The sequence below is a fragment of the Fukomys damarensis genome, unplaced genomic scaffold (genome assembly GCF_012274545.1).
Source record: "Fukomys damarensis isolate Sample0158 unplaced genomic scaffold, DMR_v1.0_HiC HiC_scaffold_5, whole genome shotgun sequence".
Classification (NCBI taxonomy): Eukaryota; Metazoa; Chordata; class Mammalia; order Rodentia; family Bathyergidae; genus Fukomys; species Fukomys damarensis.
Window position 1 is genome coordinate 15,634,082 of NW_022900917.1, and position 13,397 is coordinate 15,647,478.

Consider the following 13,397-nt stretch of genomic DNA (forward strand, 5'->3'; position numbering starts at 1 on the left):
CTTCTGGGTGCTTCCACAGCATGAGTCCACAGACAATAATCGGAATCTAATCCTGTGGTTGTCTTCATTAGTCTTTAGTGCAAAATACAAAATAGTACAGACAGTTGCTCTTTATATGTTGAAAATGGTACTACATTCAATGAGCCTATTTCTCATGTATGCTTATCTAGGCTTTATATTGCAATAAGAAAACATTAACATGGTTACAATACACTTTGTAATGCATTGTGTTATACTTAAAAGGAGGTTGAGAGCTGCTTCCACCTCATAAAATACTCATTAACACATACTTTCAGAATGATTTTGAAAGCTGTTAATTGATAATGCTGTAATCTTGTATGCAAAATATGGGGATGGAAAAAAATATAAATTGTAAGCTGGGCATGTTGGTGCATGTCTATATTCACAGCATTCTGGGAGTCTGAGGCAGGAGAACTACATGTTGGAGGTCATCCTGGGCAATTTAGCAAGATCCTGCTGCAACATTTAAAAATCTTTTCTGGGGGAGCTTTCGATGTAGGTCAGTGCAAAGGTCCTGGGCTCAGTACCAGAGGAAAAATAGCAATGGCAGATATCATATTTTGACTTATTTGACCCATTTCCCGTGTAGTGCAATGCAGCTATTATGCATAGGATATTGTCTCTCATTAATAAAGCACCCTAGATGTCCTTGGAGAGGCAAACATCGAATGCCAGCAGCTGTAATGCCAACAGGCTGTGTATTAAAAATAATTTAAATTAAATATTGTTCTTTTAATGCCCACTAGAAAGCAAAATATTTATTAAAACATCGTTTTTCTCTTCCACTCTTTTATTTTTGATCCTCATTTCTTCCAGTTTGTTTCTCCATATTTTCTCCCTCCTCCTCCTTCGTTCCTCCTTCCCTCCCTTCTAATATTTAACTCTTACTCTTGTCTCCATGCTATACATCCTACATCTTTTTTTCTTCCTAGTTTTATTAGCCATCAGATAGTCTTCAGAGTTTAAACAAGAAAATGAACTCCCAGGCTTTCGGGACTGTAAAAGAGGCCTTGCTTTTCCCCTCTCATTTGATGCAGTTGCCAAGAAAGTGAGTCACAGGCACAGGTGTAGAGAGGTGCAGGGCAGGCCGCCCAGGGTGCATTTCCTGATTACATAACCTTTGGGTGTCTCCGGGGGAGACAGCATTCAGAGCCACAGTGTGTGCAGTGCCAGGCGGTCTGATCACAGACAGGCAGTGCTTGTATCCCTTCTCAAAAACTTTCCTGCTGGGCTGTTAAAGCATCCAGTAGGGTAATGTTTAAATTGGAATCAAGTCTGCCACAGCTGCGAGCGAGTGAATCTCTGCTTCACTGTGAATCAGAGTGGCTGACTGGAACATGAAGGGAGCGTTTTCCCTCCAACAGGAGCTGCTTTGTTATTTACTCTGTGGCTAGGAAGGAAGAGCTGGGTGGCCGCAAAAGACCCACAAGACTGAAACGATGTTTCTAATTCACAATTAGACTATGTTATCCAGATATCATATGATATAATCCCTCTGTGTCATCACAAATTCAGTTTACATTGACTTCACATGCCTTTTATCATCTTTATAAGTGTTTTTAAAATGTAAAGATGTCATTTAGCTTTGCATTTTGTTTTTTATATATGTGTCTCTTTTGGTTATATACAGTCAGTTTTTCTCATATTGTCTCGAGTGTTAGACACTCAGATTTTAATGCTGCAAATCAATTAAATTTACTGGGTAGCCTAATAAAGGATTGACAGCAGAATTCTGTCCTTGTCCTTTCTGTCTTAAATGCTTTCGTTCCTACCACCCTGGGAAGTGAGGAGGAGCAGATTCAGCCTCGGTGGAAGGTGATAGATACGTATAATGTGGCCTTCAGATGCCAAGGGATGGGTGACCTCTCAAGGCCCTTTCTTACATTTCTAGTTTTGTGATTTGTATAATAACAGGGGTAAAGAATCAGAAATGTGAGGGGAACATAACACTCTAAGGATTATGCTCATTATTAGTGGGAGTTGATATTTAACCAAAGAATAATCATTTAGGTAATAATGAACAGTATTCTGACACACCGGCTCTGAGGAAGCTAAATAAAGTGGGAAGGCAAATAAATTCTTACATTAGGTGCAATAATTTAGTGCAGACAACATACACAGAACCCTGTGGCCACACGGAGCAAAGTAAGAGTAGGCAGTTAGGAAAGAAGGCAGTAGATAATAGTTGGAAAGTTCTAGCCTAGCGTGGTCAAAAAGTTGGATGGTGTGATGTTCTTGTTAGAGTGGGGCTGGTGTTGCTTATTTCCTCCTAAACAGTTTTGTACTTATTCCTGTTTGTTTCTCATTCATTTAATTGTAGAGATTAAATTCTTAGGACTTACCTTCAAGGAGAAGGAAGAGTGAGGGACAGTTAAATATTACTCTGTGAATGATGTGTTATTAATGAAAACTGGAAACACAGAGGGAGGTTAGGAAAGGTAAAGTGTTATATTATTGAATCATGGAAGATCCACTGGATATTCTTTTTTTTTTTTTTTCGGTACCGGAGATTGAACTCAGGTCCTTGTGCTTGAGAGGCAGGCGCTGGAACCACTGAGCTAAATCCCCAGCCTTCCACCAGATATTCTTGAAGCTATAACAAGTAGGCAAGTAGAAAGTAAGGTTTTATGTTCAGAGAAAGGATCAGGTCTAAAGCTGTATATACAAGTATTTGGGGTTTTTTTTACATTTAGTTGATTGTTAAGTCTTTGGGAATGGATGAATTCATTCATTCAGTCATTCATTCTACATTTACTGTATGCTGGATGATAGGAAAACAGTAATAAATAACGTAGACCCATTCTCTGTCTTCACCGTGTTTCACAGAGCTTAAACGGGAGCACAAAGGCAGGGTACTTAAGCCAGACTTCAGGAGTCAAGGAAGCTGAGTTCTTTATGATGAATAAAAGCTCAGTGAAAGGGGAAAAGAGAAGGGATAGAGTCTAGAGAGCATAGTAAAAAAGTCTTGTGGGAGAGGCCTGGAATATAGGAGAAACTGAATATGAACTGAAAAGAATAGTGTAGAAAAGGAGGGATGGACTCAGCAAACGAGCCTGAGGAGGAGTGGAATTTGGCAGAGAAACTCAGAGGAAGTAGTCAGCAGGGTTACCTAGCAATGCCAAAGCTATACAAGGAATCAGCTGGATGAAGATTAAGGAGCAAAGCTCCTGAATTGGTAATCATGTGGTGGTTAGTGATGTTGGAGATCGGTTTCATTGCCAGATGGCAGTAGATTGAGGAATGAGTACGAAGATTTTTAGAGAAGAGAAAAATAGGATAATGTTTTTGAGGGGAAAACCTCAAAAGCGAGGAAAATATTTTAGAATGGGAGAGTCACTTCACTCTCTAGTAGAAAGCCGGATGAGGAAAGTGTGGAGAGGCAGATGAAGGAAACAGAACACTACGGCTAAGATCAGTGTTGCAGGTTCCAGAGGAGTGCAACCAGAACATACCTGGAAAGGTGCCTTCCTTTGATAGGCTAGAGAACCAAAAAGACTTAGAAGAGAGCTCTTGAGAAGAAAGGTAAGGACATTTATACCACTGGTGTTTCCTAGTGAAATGGGAGCTAACGTCTGCTGAAAGTGAAGCAGCAGAAAGGCCCAGCTGGGAGCTTTGAAGAGGATGGCAGTGCTTAGAGAGGTGGAAACGGAGATATTCCAAATAAGCAAAACCTCGACAATCTTTGTGTTCACAGCTGGGGTTTTAATTTTTTATTTTTATTAATTGATTTACTTTGGGGGTTTTTGTTGTCTTTATAATGAAACTAACCATTGAAGTTTTTATTGGGATCTTGATAGAGTTGGAGAAATGAATGAATGATTATGCTGGCCCCAAATTGAGCCTTGACCGAGGTGAGAAGGAATTAAGGATGTTCATATGAGTAGCACAGTCCTTGACATAACTGTGTAAGAAAGTAAGAGAAACTAGATGGTGCCTGATTGGTATTTTTTGTTGTTGGGGGTCAAAACCAGAGCCTCGCACATGCTAAGAAAGCACTTCTGCTACTGAGCTACAGCCCCAGCCTAAGAGACATTTAAATTAGTTACCTTGATAATTTTAATTTTTAGTTCCTTGATTTACCTAAGTAAATTAATTTATTGAAAAATTTAGTAATTTAGAAAATGTTTAAGGATAGATTTGAATCTGATGTAATCTTATCTTGCATCTAAATTTACTAGTTAGATTAGTAAATTTGCAATTCATTCTCCTAAATTACTTCCAAGGTTAGAATAATTTGCTATAATCAGTGTGTGTATGTACATACTTGTATATGTGAAGCAAATTTCTCTTTTAATACTATAAAATCATTTGGTAAAGTATTGTTCATTTGGACTCTTCTAGTACTTATGTTCTAGGGAGGGAAGTTTCCAGTTTTCCAAGACACAGAAATTTGGGATTACAATTCTAATTATTGATTTTTTTTGTTTTGTTTTGTTTTGTTTTTGGTACCGGGGATTGAACTGGGGTCCTTGTGCTTGCGAGGCAGGCAGCAAAACCACTGCACTAAATCTCCAGCCCTACAAGTGTAATTAAATAGGGCATCATGTCTCTGAAGTGCGCCCCATGTTTCACAGTATCAGGAAGAACGACTACTCTCTGCTGCTGTTCAAGTCTCAGGTTTTAACCACCTAAAAATTTTTGAAATCTACCCCATCTACTGTCTTCTTCCTCTCGCAGAACTCATTATCAAAACGTTGTCAAAAGACCTGTTTAAATTCTCTTTTTATTCCTAGAAATTTCAATACCTAACTCTGAAATTGCTTCCTTTTATTGTCCTGAAGCTTTATAGACTACTTACCTAACTCCTGCTGTCTCTACTTTTCTTCATTTAATTATGGTGTTGGCCATGTATTGAATTCCTCTGTAATTTGCAGCTCTTCCAACTTTAAATACCTCCCCCCACCACCAGGGATTGAACTTGGGACCTTGCGCTTGCGAGGCAGGTGGTGGAACTACTGAGCTAAATCTCCAGCCCTCATCTTTAAATCCTTGAACTCTGAAACTCCTTTTCAGATCAGTTTCACTAATTTCCCATTCATCCATTTAGCATTTTTAAGTGGTACTGGGGTGACAACCAGGGGTGTTCTATCACTAAAGTGTATCCTCAGTTCTTTTTCTATTTATTTGTTTGTTTATTTATTTATTTTTCAAAAGAAAATTGCAGTGGTTCTATTGTCAGCCAGGGAGAGTAGCACATGGAAGCTTTCCTGTGATGAAAAAGGATATCCCATTGCACAGTCCGGGGTCTTAGTCCATTTGTGCCTCTATCACGGAACCTTACAGGCTGGGTAATTTACAAAGAACAGAATTTCATTCACAATTCAGGAAGCTGAGAAGGTCCAGGTGCTAGCTTCTGGTAAGGGCTTATTAGTGTGTCCTCTTCCAGATGAAGGTAGAAAGGCAAGAGGATAATCACCTTGTCCTTATGTTCTAGGAGAGCAAGTTAGAAAGATTGTTTTTTAATTTCATGAAGTCTGATTATCTTTTTTTTACTCTCTGTACCTTTGGGGTTGTACCCAGAAAGTCACTGCTAAATCCAATGTCATGAAGCCTTTGCCCTATGTTGTCTTTTAATAGTCTTGAAATTGTAGATCTTATATTCATTTTGAGTTTCAGATATATCATTATGTTATAGTTCAGTTTTATTCTTTTACAGAACCATTTATTGAAAAGATTCTTTTATCTGCATCTCTCAAATGACCAGTGATGTGGAAAATTTTTTCATATATTTACTTGATGCTTTTACTTCTTTGTCTGAGAAATGTCTATTCATTTCAGATGCCCATTTTTGAATTGGGTCTTTATATTTGGGGAGCTGATTTTTTTTTAGTTCTTTATATATTCTAGATAATAGTCCTTTGTCTGAGGAGCAGCTGGTAAAAGATTTTTTCCCTCATTGTAGGTTGTCTTTTAGTTCTGTTGATGGTTTCCTTTGCAGTGCAGAAGCTTTTTAATAAGATGAGATCCCAGTTGTTGATTCTTTCTGCTAGTTCCCCTGCTACTGAGGATTTACTCCTGAGTGAAATAAATGTCACACATGTGTAAATACTGAATAGTTTCTCTGGTGTGAAAAACTATAATGATACCTAAGATCCTAAGGATATAATTGACAATGTGAAATAGGAAGAAAAGGGCTAAAGGTGTAGGGGAAGTGGGAAGGGTAGGGGAAAGGTAATAAGGGAAAATAAAAAAAAATGAGAAAATGAAAAAAATGGAAATAAAGTATTTTAAATAGGGAAGGGAGGAGGTGGTGAAGGGAAGGCAGGGATAAGGGGAAAAAATGAGAACCAAGACCTGTCATGTAGAGGTACAAGATCCCAATGATGAATGTAACTGTGTTGTATACCTAAAATGTACCAATAAACTCAATGAGAGAGAAAAAAAAAAGATTCTTCTTTCTCTCTTGAATTATTTTGGCTCCCTTGTCAAACATAAAATGACCAAATATATGAAGGTGTATTTTGGGGCTTTCCATTTCATGCTGTTGGTCTTTATATCTGTATTTATGGCCATACCACACAGTCCTAATTACTATAGTTCTGAGGTGACTTTTGAAATCAGTGAGCACAAATCCATAGGTTTCATTCTTCTTTTGTTTGGGCTATTCAGGGACCCTTTGAAGTTTTATATGACTGTAGAATGTCTTCTTTTCTGGACAGTGGTGTCACCCGGCGTAGCCTTTGCTGTTCTGCACCATCTCTTTCACCATCTCTTATCACTGATCCTCACACAGTGAGTTCATAGAGGTTTCAGTCCAGAATTGTCTGGCTCCAAGGCAGAGTGGCAGAGCAACAACAGCTCATGAAGCAACAAGATGAGTTGTAGTTATTTAGTTTTTGATCTAAAAGGAATCTTGCCACGGGTAGGGGAAAGGAAAAAATGGAAACAAAGTTTTTGTAAATAGGAAGGGGTGGAGGATTTGAAGGGAGGGCGGGGGAATGGGGAAAAAATGAGAACCAAGATGCATCATATAAAGGTACAACATCCCAGGGATGAATCTAACTGTATTGTATACCTAAAATGTACCAATAAGCTTAATAAAAAAAAAAAAAAGGAATCTTGCCAAGTTGCCCAGGGAGACCTTGAACTTGCCATTCTCCTGCCTCAGCCTCCCAAGCAGCTGGGATTGTATATGTGTACTACTATGCCCAGCCATTAGTAAATATTTATTGAGCACCCATTATATGCTAAGTAGTACAGTACTCTCTTTTAACTTTTTTTTTTTTTTTTTTTTGATACTGGGAATTGAACTCAGGCCCTTGCCCTTGTGAGGCAGGTGGCAGAACCACTAAACTACATCCCCGGCCCTCTTTTAACTATTCTTAATAGCCTTCCTCCTTTTAATCTAATTCTTTGATACCTTACCCTGCATATTATTGTACTGTATTACTCCCCAGATTGTGTCATTTGCTTTCCTTCCTTTCAATGCCCGCCTTCAATTCTTTTGATGCTTTTAGCTTCACTTAACCTCTTCTAATATACAAGGGTATATGTGATTTGTGTGTGTGTGTTCATAACAGTATTTATTTATATCAATAAATACCTTAAAATTAACTTTTGGTTCTGGCAACATTTTTTAAGATTCAGGTTAAAAATTATCTTTTTCCTGAAGAGTTTCTATAACCTGCCCCTTCCTGTTCCAATTCATAAGTGAATCTTTTCTGTGGCTTTGTTACAATTCACTAGATGTCTATAGAACCTACTCTGCCAGGAACAGTTGGAGATGCACAGATGGCTAAGTCTTAATCTTTGTCTTCAAGGTCTCAGACCTAAGACAAAACACGTAAATATGTAACTGCATTATAGTGTGACCGATGTAGGACATGTGACTTTGGGAGGAGAGTAGAGGCTTCTGAGAGGAGGAAAAAATCCACGTTGGTTTTTAAAATCATAATTTACTAAGTATGTAGGGTAGGATAAATATCTAAGATTGAGGGAACACTGCAGTGGTATGGAATAGCAAAACAAGGAGACTTAGAAAATTTGGTATTTGAGTGTAAAGTTTGACAGTAGATTACTGAGAGATGAACTTAGAAGATTACACAGGCAGTCACTGAAGATATTATCTGCAAGACATGCCCTGTGATTGCATGTACTATACTGCATTATTGATTTCTGTCTTCCTGTCACCACCAAACAGGCTCCTTCAGGGGAGGCTCTCATTCATTTATCTTTACGTGCATAGCACTTAACCAAATGTCTGAGATATAGTAGATCTTCAGTAAATGCCTGTGCTATTAACATAGACTCTAAAACTTTTAAAAGGTTATTTTAAACAAGACTTATTTAATAATTCTGATTTTAATAAGATCAGTTATTTGATATTGGAGATATATACACATACGCAGACAAATGTATAGACATGCATACATATGCACACACAGTCTCCTGAGTTGAGTCTAAATATGATCAAGACCGTGGACTAGGTATCATGTATCTAGTATGTAAAAAGTTAAAAATAAAATGTTATTAAATTGCTTCCTGGATGTAAATAATTATTATGGAGAGACAAATGAGTAGAATGTAATAGAAATCTTCTGCAAGTTGTTGGAAGTTCCCGTATCTTCCCATGTGCTTTTATCACCTTCTGTGCTGGACACCAGACAGATTTTACAGCAGAAAGGAATAATTATAAACAGCCTTAGAACTCATTGACTAAACTGTGTAGGGCAGGTAGTCTGGTGCCTAGGTTAGAAGATTAACAGATAGATTTTCAGTCCTAGATATCCTTTCCTCTTGTTTGTAAAAGGGCAGTTCAGGCTGGGGAATGTAGCTCAGGGACAGAGCATCTCCTCGCATGTACAAGGCTGTGGGTTCAATGCTTGACATTACAATATAAGAAGAAAGAAGGCATTTCAAATCACTTTGGAAAGTAACACTAGTGTTTTAGAAATACTGTGAACATCAGTAGGAAAAGGAGGGTTATAACTTTGAATCAGTCATGGCAATCCTACTACATCCTCATAATTTTGTCATCTGAGAAAAATTGGCTAATTGCTAATTACCAGTGAAGAGACAGAAAACGAAAACAGTCCTTTGGATAAGCACATTGCTTTGTTGTAAGTAGTTTCACTCATCTTTTCAAGAAAAACCACTTGAGTTTGTTTGCTTTCTCTTCTTTCTTCTTATATCCCTGTGCTGAGGAGTCAGCTAACCATTGTGTTTCCTCCTCATATCCTCTCCGTTCCCCTTCCTCTCAGTATATTTTTGCCACATATGTTGCTCCGTCAGCCACTCTTGACATTGGACTACAACAGGAGAAGAAGAAAGAAATTTATATGAAAATATATCCACCATTTGAAGATCTTTTTGACATGGCAGAAGAATATATCCTTGTCCTCCTTCTGGAGCCCTGGATGAGGATGGTAAAGTCAGACCAGTTTACTTACAGAAAGGTATTGTGACACTGATAAATAGTGTGAATTTAAGAGAAGAGCAAAGTCTCACAGGGAAAGTGTTTATTAACTTCGTTTTTGCCAATCTCCTCACTGTGTCCTAACAAAAAACTTAAATCTGTGTCGTATTTAGTTCTCTGTGCAAATATGTCAGAAGAGAGAAATCAGAGTTTTGGTTTTCTGTGGACTAACAACATATGCCATGATAACACACTGGCTTTGTCCTTTCTTTCCATGTCTCAGCAGTGGTCTTAATTTTGATTCATGGAAAAAGCCCGTTCATTTTACGCTGGATGAGTTACAGAAAATATTACACCCATGGAAAATATAAACGTTTTGTATGTATTGTGAAAAGTCTTCTGACTCCAGTGCTTCTATTTAAAGTACCCACAGATGTTCATCAGGTCAGATTGCTTGATTGGATGGAAGTTTCAACACATCTTTTTTCATTCCGAAAAAGCTCATTTTAAGCCTTGGTGCTTGAATATTTTCACTATTCTTATTGATGAGTGGAGAAAATTTTTAAAATATTTATTTTGAATCACAAATTGAAACCATCCGTCTGTGTTTTTTACATTAACTTAATGCATGTACCCTGTGCATGAGGTCATTTCAGGTGGAACTCTGCTGTCTTTGTATGGCTGTTCCTTACTTGTACCTACCTCAAAAATGTTAGACAGTCGTGTGTTCCATCAGGAAGGGTAGATGGAGTGATTGAAACTAATACCAAAACACTGCAGGCAGAGTTACCTTGTTGGATTGGCTTACTCAATTCAGTGAGGCAAAAGTAATTAAATTTTCATTTGTGATTTTTCTTTCTTCTGAAAGATTAGCACAGAGTCCTTCCTGCTAAGTAAATCCACATATTACAGTAAGAAAATTTGTGTAGTAGCTGAAATTTTAAAATCTTCTCTCTTACTCATTTAAAAAAAAGTGTATACTTTATTGCATGAAAGAAATGTAGTGTATAATCTGTAATGATAAAAAATTAAAATCATGCCAAGTGTGGTGGTGCACACCTGTTATCCCAGCACTCAGGAGGCTGAGGCAGGAGGATCGCTGTGAATTCGAGACCAGCCTAGGTTATGAGTTCAGGTCAGTCTCAAAAAAACCAAAAAAAAGAAAGAAAAATAATTAATATCATGATTACCTTTCATAACTCAAAAGGTTTTGGCATTAGCAGTGATTCTTATAAAATATATAGGACAGGTTATACACTGTTTTAATAAGAGGAAAAATATATCTCTTTTTCTTAGTTTTTAAAACTTCCTTAAATTCAGCCCAGAGATTTCTCTAAAACCCAGCTGACTGTATAATATAGACTGTTTCCCGAAAAGGATACTTAAGTAGGCTACCAAAGCTAAATATTAAGCACAGAAAGTTATTAAGCTGCTAGCCAGCCAAACTGCTTTTTCCCTGCAATGGAGAAACAGAGTGTCATGATCTCTTGACAATATAAAATAGTGATTTACAGGTTTAGAAGACTGAGAGCTGCTTAGGATTAACTTGATTGTCTCTTCTTTTGCTACCGCAAGAAAACCTTTTCTTATAGACTAGTAATAGTATGGAGTCTGGTCATTTCTTGTTTGCCTGTGAAATATTTGGTTCCTAAAGCTAGTAGTGTCTGCCTTCATGTTATATTGAATAGAACTTCAAAATATGACCACCATATTTACACTGTTAGTGTACACGAGGCATCCAAAGAGGAGGAGTGATCATCAGTGGCCCTGTATCATTATGTAGAAATGTCTGCATTTCTTACTGCTTGCATTTGAGGTGGGACTTTGTTGTAGCTAATATTGACTATATTGATCTTCCTGTTTTACTTCCAAACGAATTTTCTTTATTGCCAACCATGTTTGTTCTTTAAACTAACATCAGCAAAATATGGATCCTGGTCACTAGTCTCTCATAATGCGTATTCTATTGATATCACAAGTTTCGTTATTATTTTTTTTAGGTGGAACAGGTGGAAGAAAGTAGACAGCTAGACTCCACATGCCTCAGAAAGCTTCAGGCTTTATATAAAGAGTCATTTCCCAAGAAAGCTGAGGTAAGATAATTTTCTACTTAGAAAAACAAACTCTTCATGCTGGAGACAGCTACCACTTTACACACTGGTGTGGAAGAAGCCTTATTTTGAGGAGATCAGGTATTGATAGACTAAGGCACAAGCAGGGTCATTTTCCTACTATCCCTTTGCCTAGCCTGCTGCATTTGACAGGTATCACGTTACAGTGACACATCTAACAGCAGAGTCAGAAAAACAAAGCAGATAAAGTAGCAGAAAGAGCCAGGCCACTTGTTCAGCTTAGCTAACACCAAAAACTTAAAGCCATTTTATAGTGCTTTGAATAGTGTAAGTTATTTTATGTCTGGCAGCAGCTCTTTCTCCTTGTTGTCAGATCACAAATGTTAAATTGAGTTTTACTAAATGGAAAAAAAAGTTATGTTACAGCAAAAACAAAACAATTAAAAAATATGAAAAAGAATTGGAGAAGTCAGTAAAAAGATCATAGGATTGACTAGAACATAAAAAATGCTGTTTTGATTTATGTATGTGTATATATACAAAAACTTATATGGCTAAAATATGATAGCTATATAAAATCATAAAATTAAATGTATGCATCTGTATAAAAATGACAGTGAATTAACCTGTAAGATGCCTATATAATTATATAAATATTTATGGAAAAAACACTGATATTGTCTGATATTATATATATATTTCTACTTTTATACATTTATGCAAAAAGAGATATTGTATCTGGAAAGACATTTGCCAAAATGTAAAGGATAGCTCTGAGTGGTAAAATTTAACTTTTTTTTTTACTTTCTTCCTCATATATGTCTGAAATTCTTCTTCTTGTATGATAAAGTTTTACAAAAGCATTTTTAAGGTAACCTTCACAATAGTTGCTTTTGTTAACATAAAATTTCTCTATGTGTGATACTGCTTTCTTGGAGAGAAGACATAAAATTAAAAAAAGACAGCAAATTATAAGATTGTATTTTAAACTTTAGGAACTAAAATTTATAGCAGTCAGCCAGGTGTGGTGGCACATGCCTATGATCCCAGCACTTGGGAGGCTGAAGCAGGACAGGAGGATTGCTATGAGTTCAAGGCTAGCCTGGGCTACATAGTGAGTTCAAAGCAAGCCTGAACTACATAGTAAGATCCTGTCTCAAAAAACCAAAATAACAAAAGAGAAAGAAAGAAAATAAGTTTGTTTTTTTTTCTAGATTGAATGCTTTTTAAAAAACTCTCCATAATACTTCTACATAAGGAAAATTAATTTTTAAAAATATTGGTAGTTTATCTCTTGGTCAGACACTGTTTATAAAGAAATAGAGAGATGAATTAATTTTATAAAAAATTGTATGATGAACTTTTCAAAGAATAAGCCTCTCTATACTGTTTTGCCATTTAAGGCTTATGAACTATCCACCCATGAGAGATCTTAGAATTAACTAAAATTAACTTTTATATGGAGATTACTATCAATATCATAATATAACATAAAAGTTGTTATGGAAGAAGGTTTTATGTTCATTATGTATTGTGAAGGAAAAGAACAAGGTTACAAAACCATATGGAGGGGTTCATTTGTAATCAACTACATGTATATATACAAAAAGACTGGAAGGACACATATGAACATAGTAATGGTGGTTATGTCTCAACAGCGCTATTATATATGACTTTTTTCTTACAAAAGACATATTACTTTTATACTAAGAAATTAATGCAAGTAATATTTTTTAAACAATTGTTTTGTATATAGTAAGCATTTGCTAAGTGCCCATAAAAAGAAAGAGATGGAATAGAAAAAAATTTGATGTGAGTTGGAGCCTGAATCACTTACATTCTTTACTCAGTTCTACTGGTAAATGGTTAAACGGCCGTGGCTTAATAATTGTTTTTTCTTTCAGTCTATTTTAAATTATAAATAGTTTGTTGCATTTAAGCAACTTTTC

General features: G+C 36.5%; 1 protein-coding gene across 1 annotated transcript in view; it reads left to right on the forward strand.

Moving 5' to 3' along the window:
• Rgs22 (regulator of G protein signaling 22) overlaps nucleotides 1–13,397 on the forward strand; it is a gene marked incomplete at its 5' end in the record, with an annotated part of 111,222 nt that overhangs the window by 72,707 nt on the left and 25,118 nt on the right. The window contains 2 exons of the mRNA XM_010619664.2: nucleotides 9,222–9,416; nucleotides 11,377–11,469. Of these exons, the coding sequence (XP_010617966.1) occupies nucleotides 9,222–9,416; nucleotides 11,377–11,469 (288 nt within the window). The remainder of the gene's footprint in view (nucleotides 1–9,221; nucleotides 9,417–11,376; nucleotides 11,470–13,397) is intronic.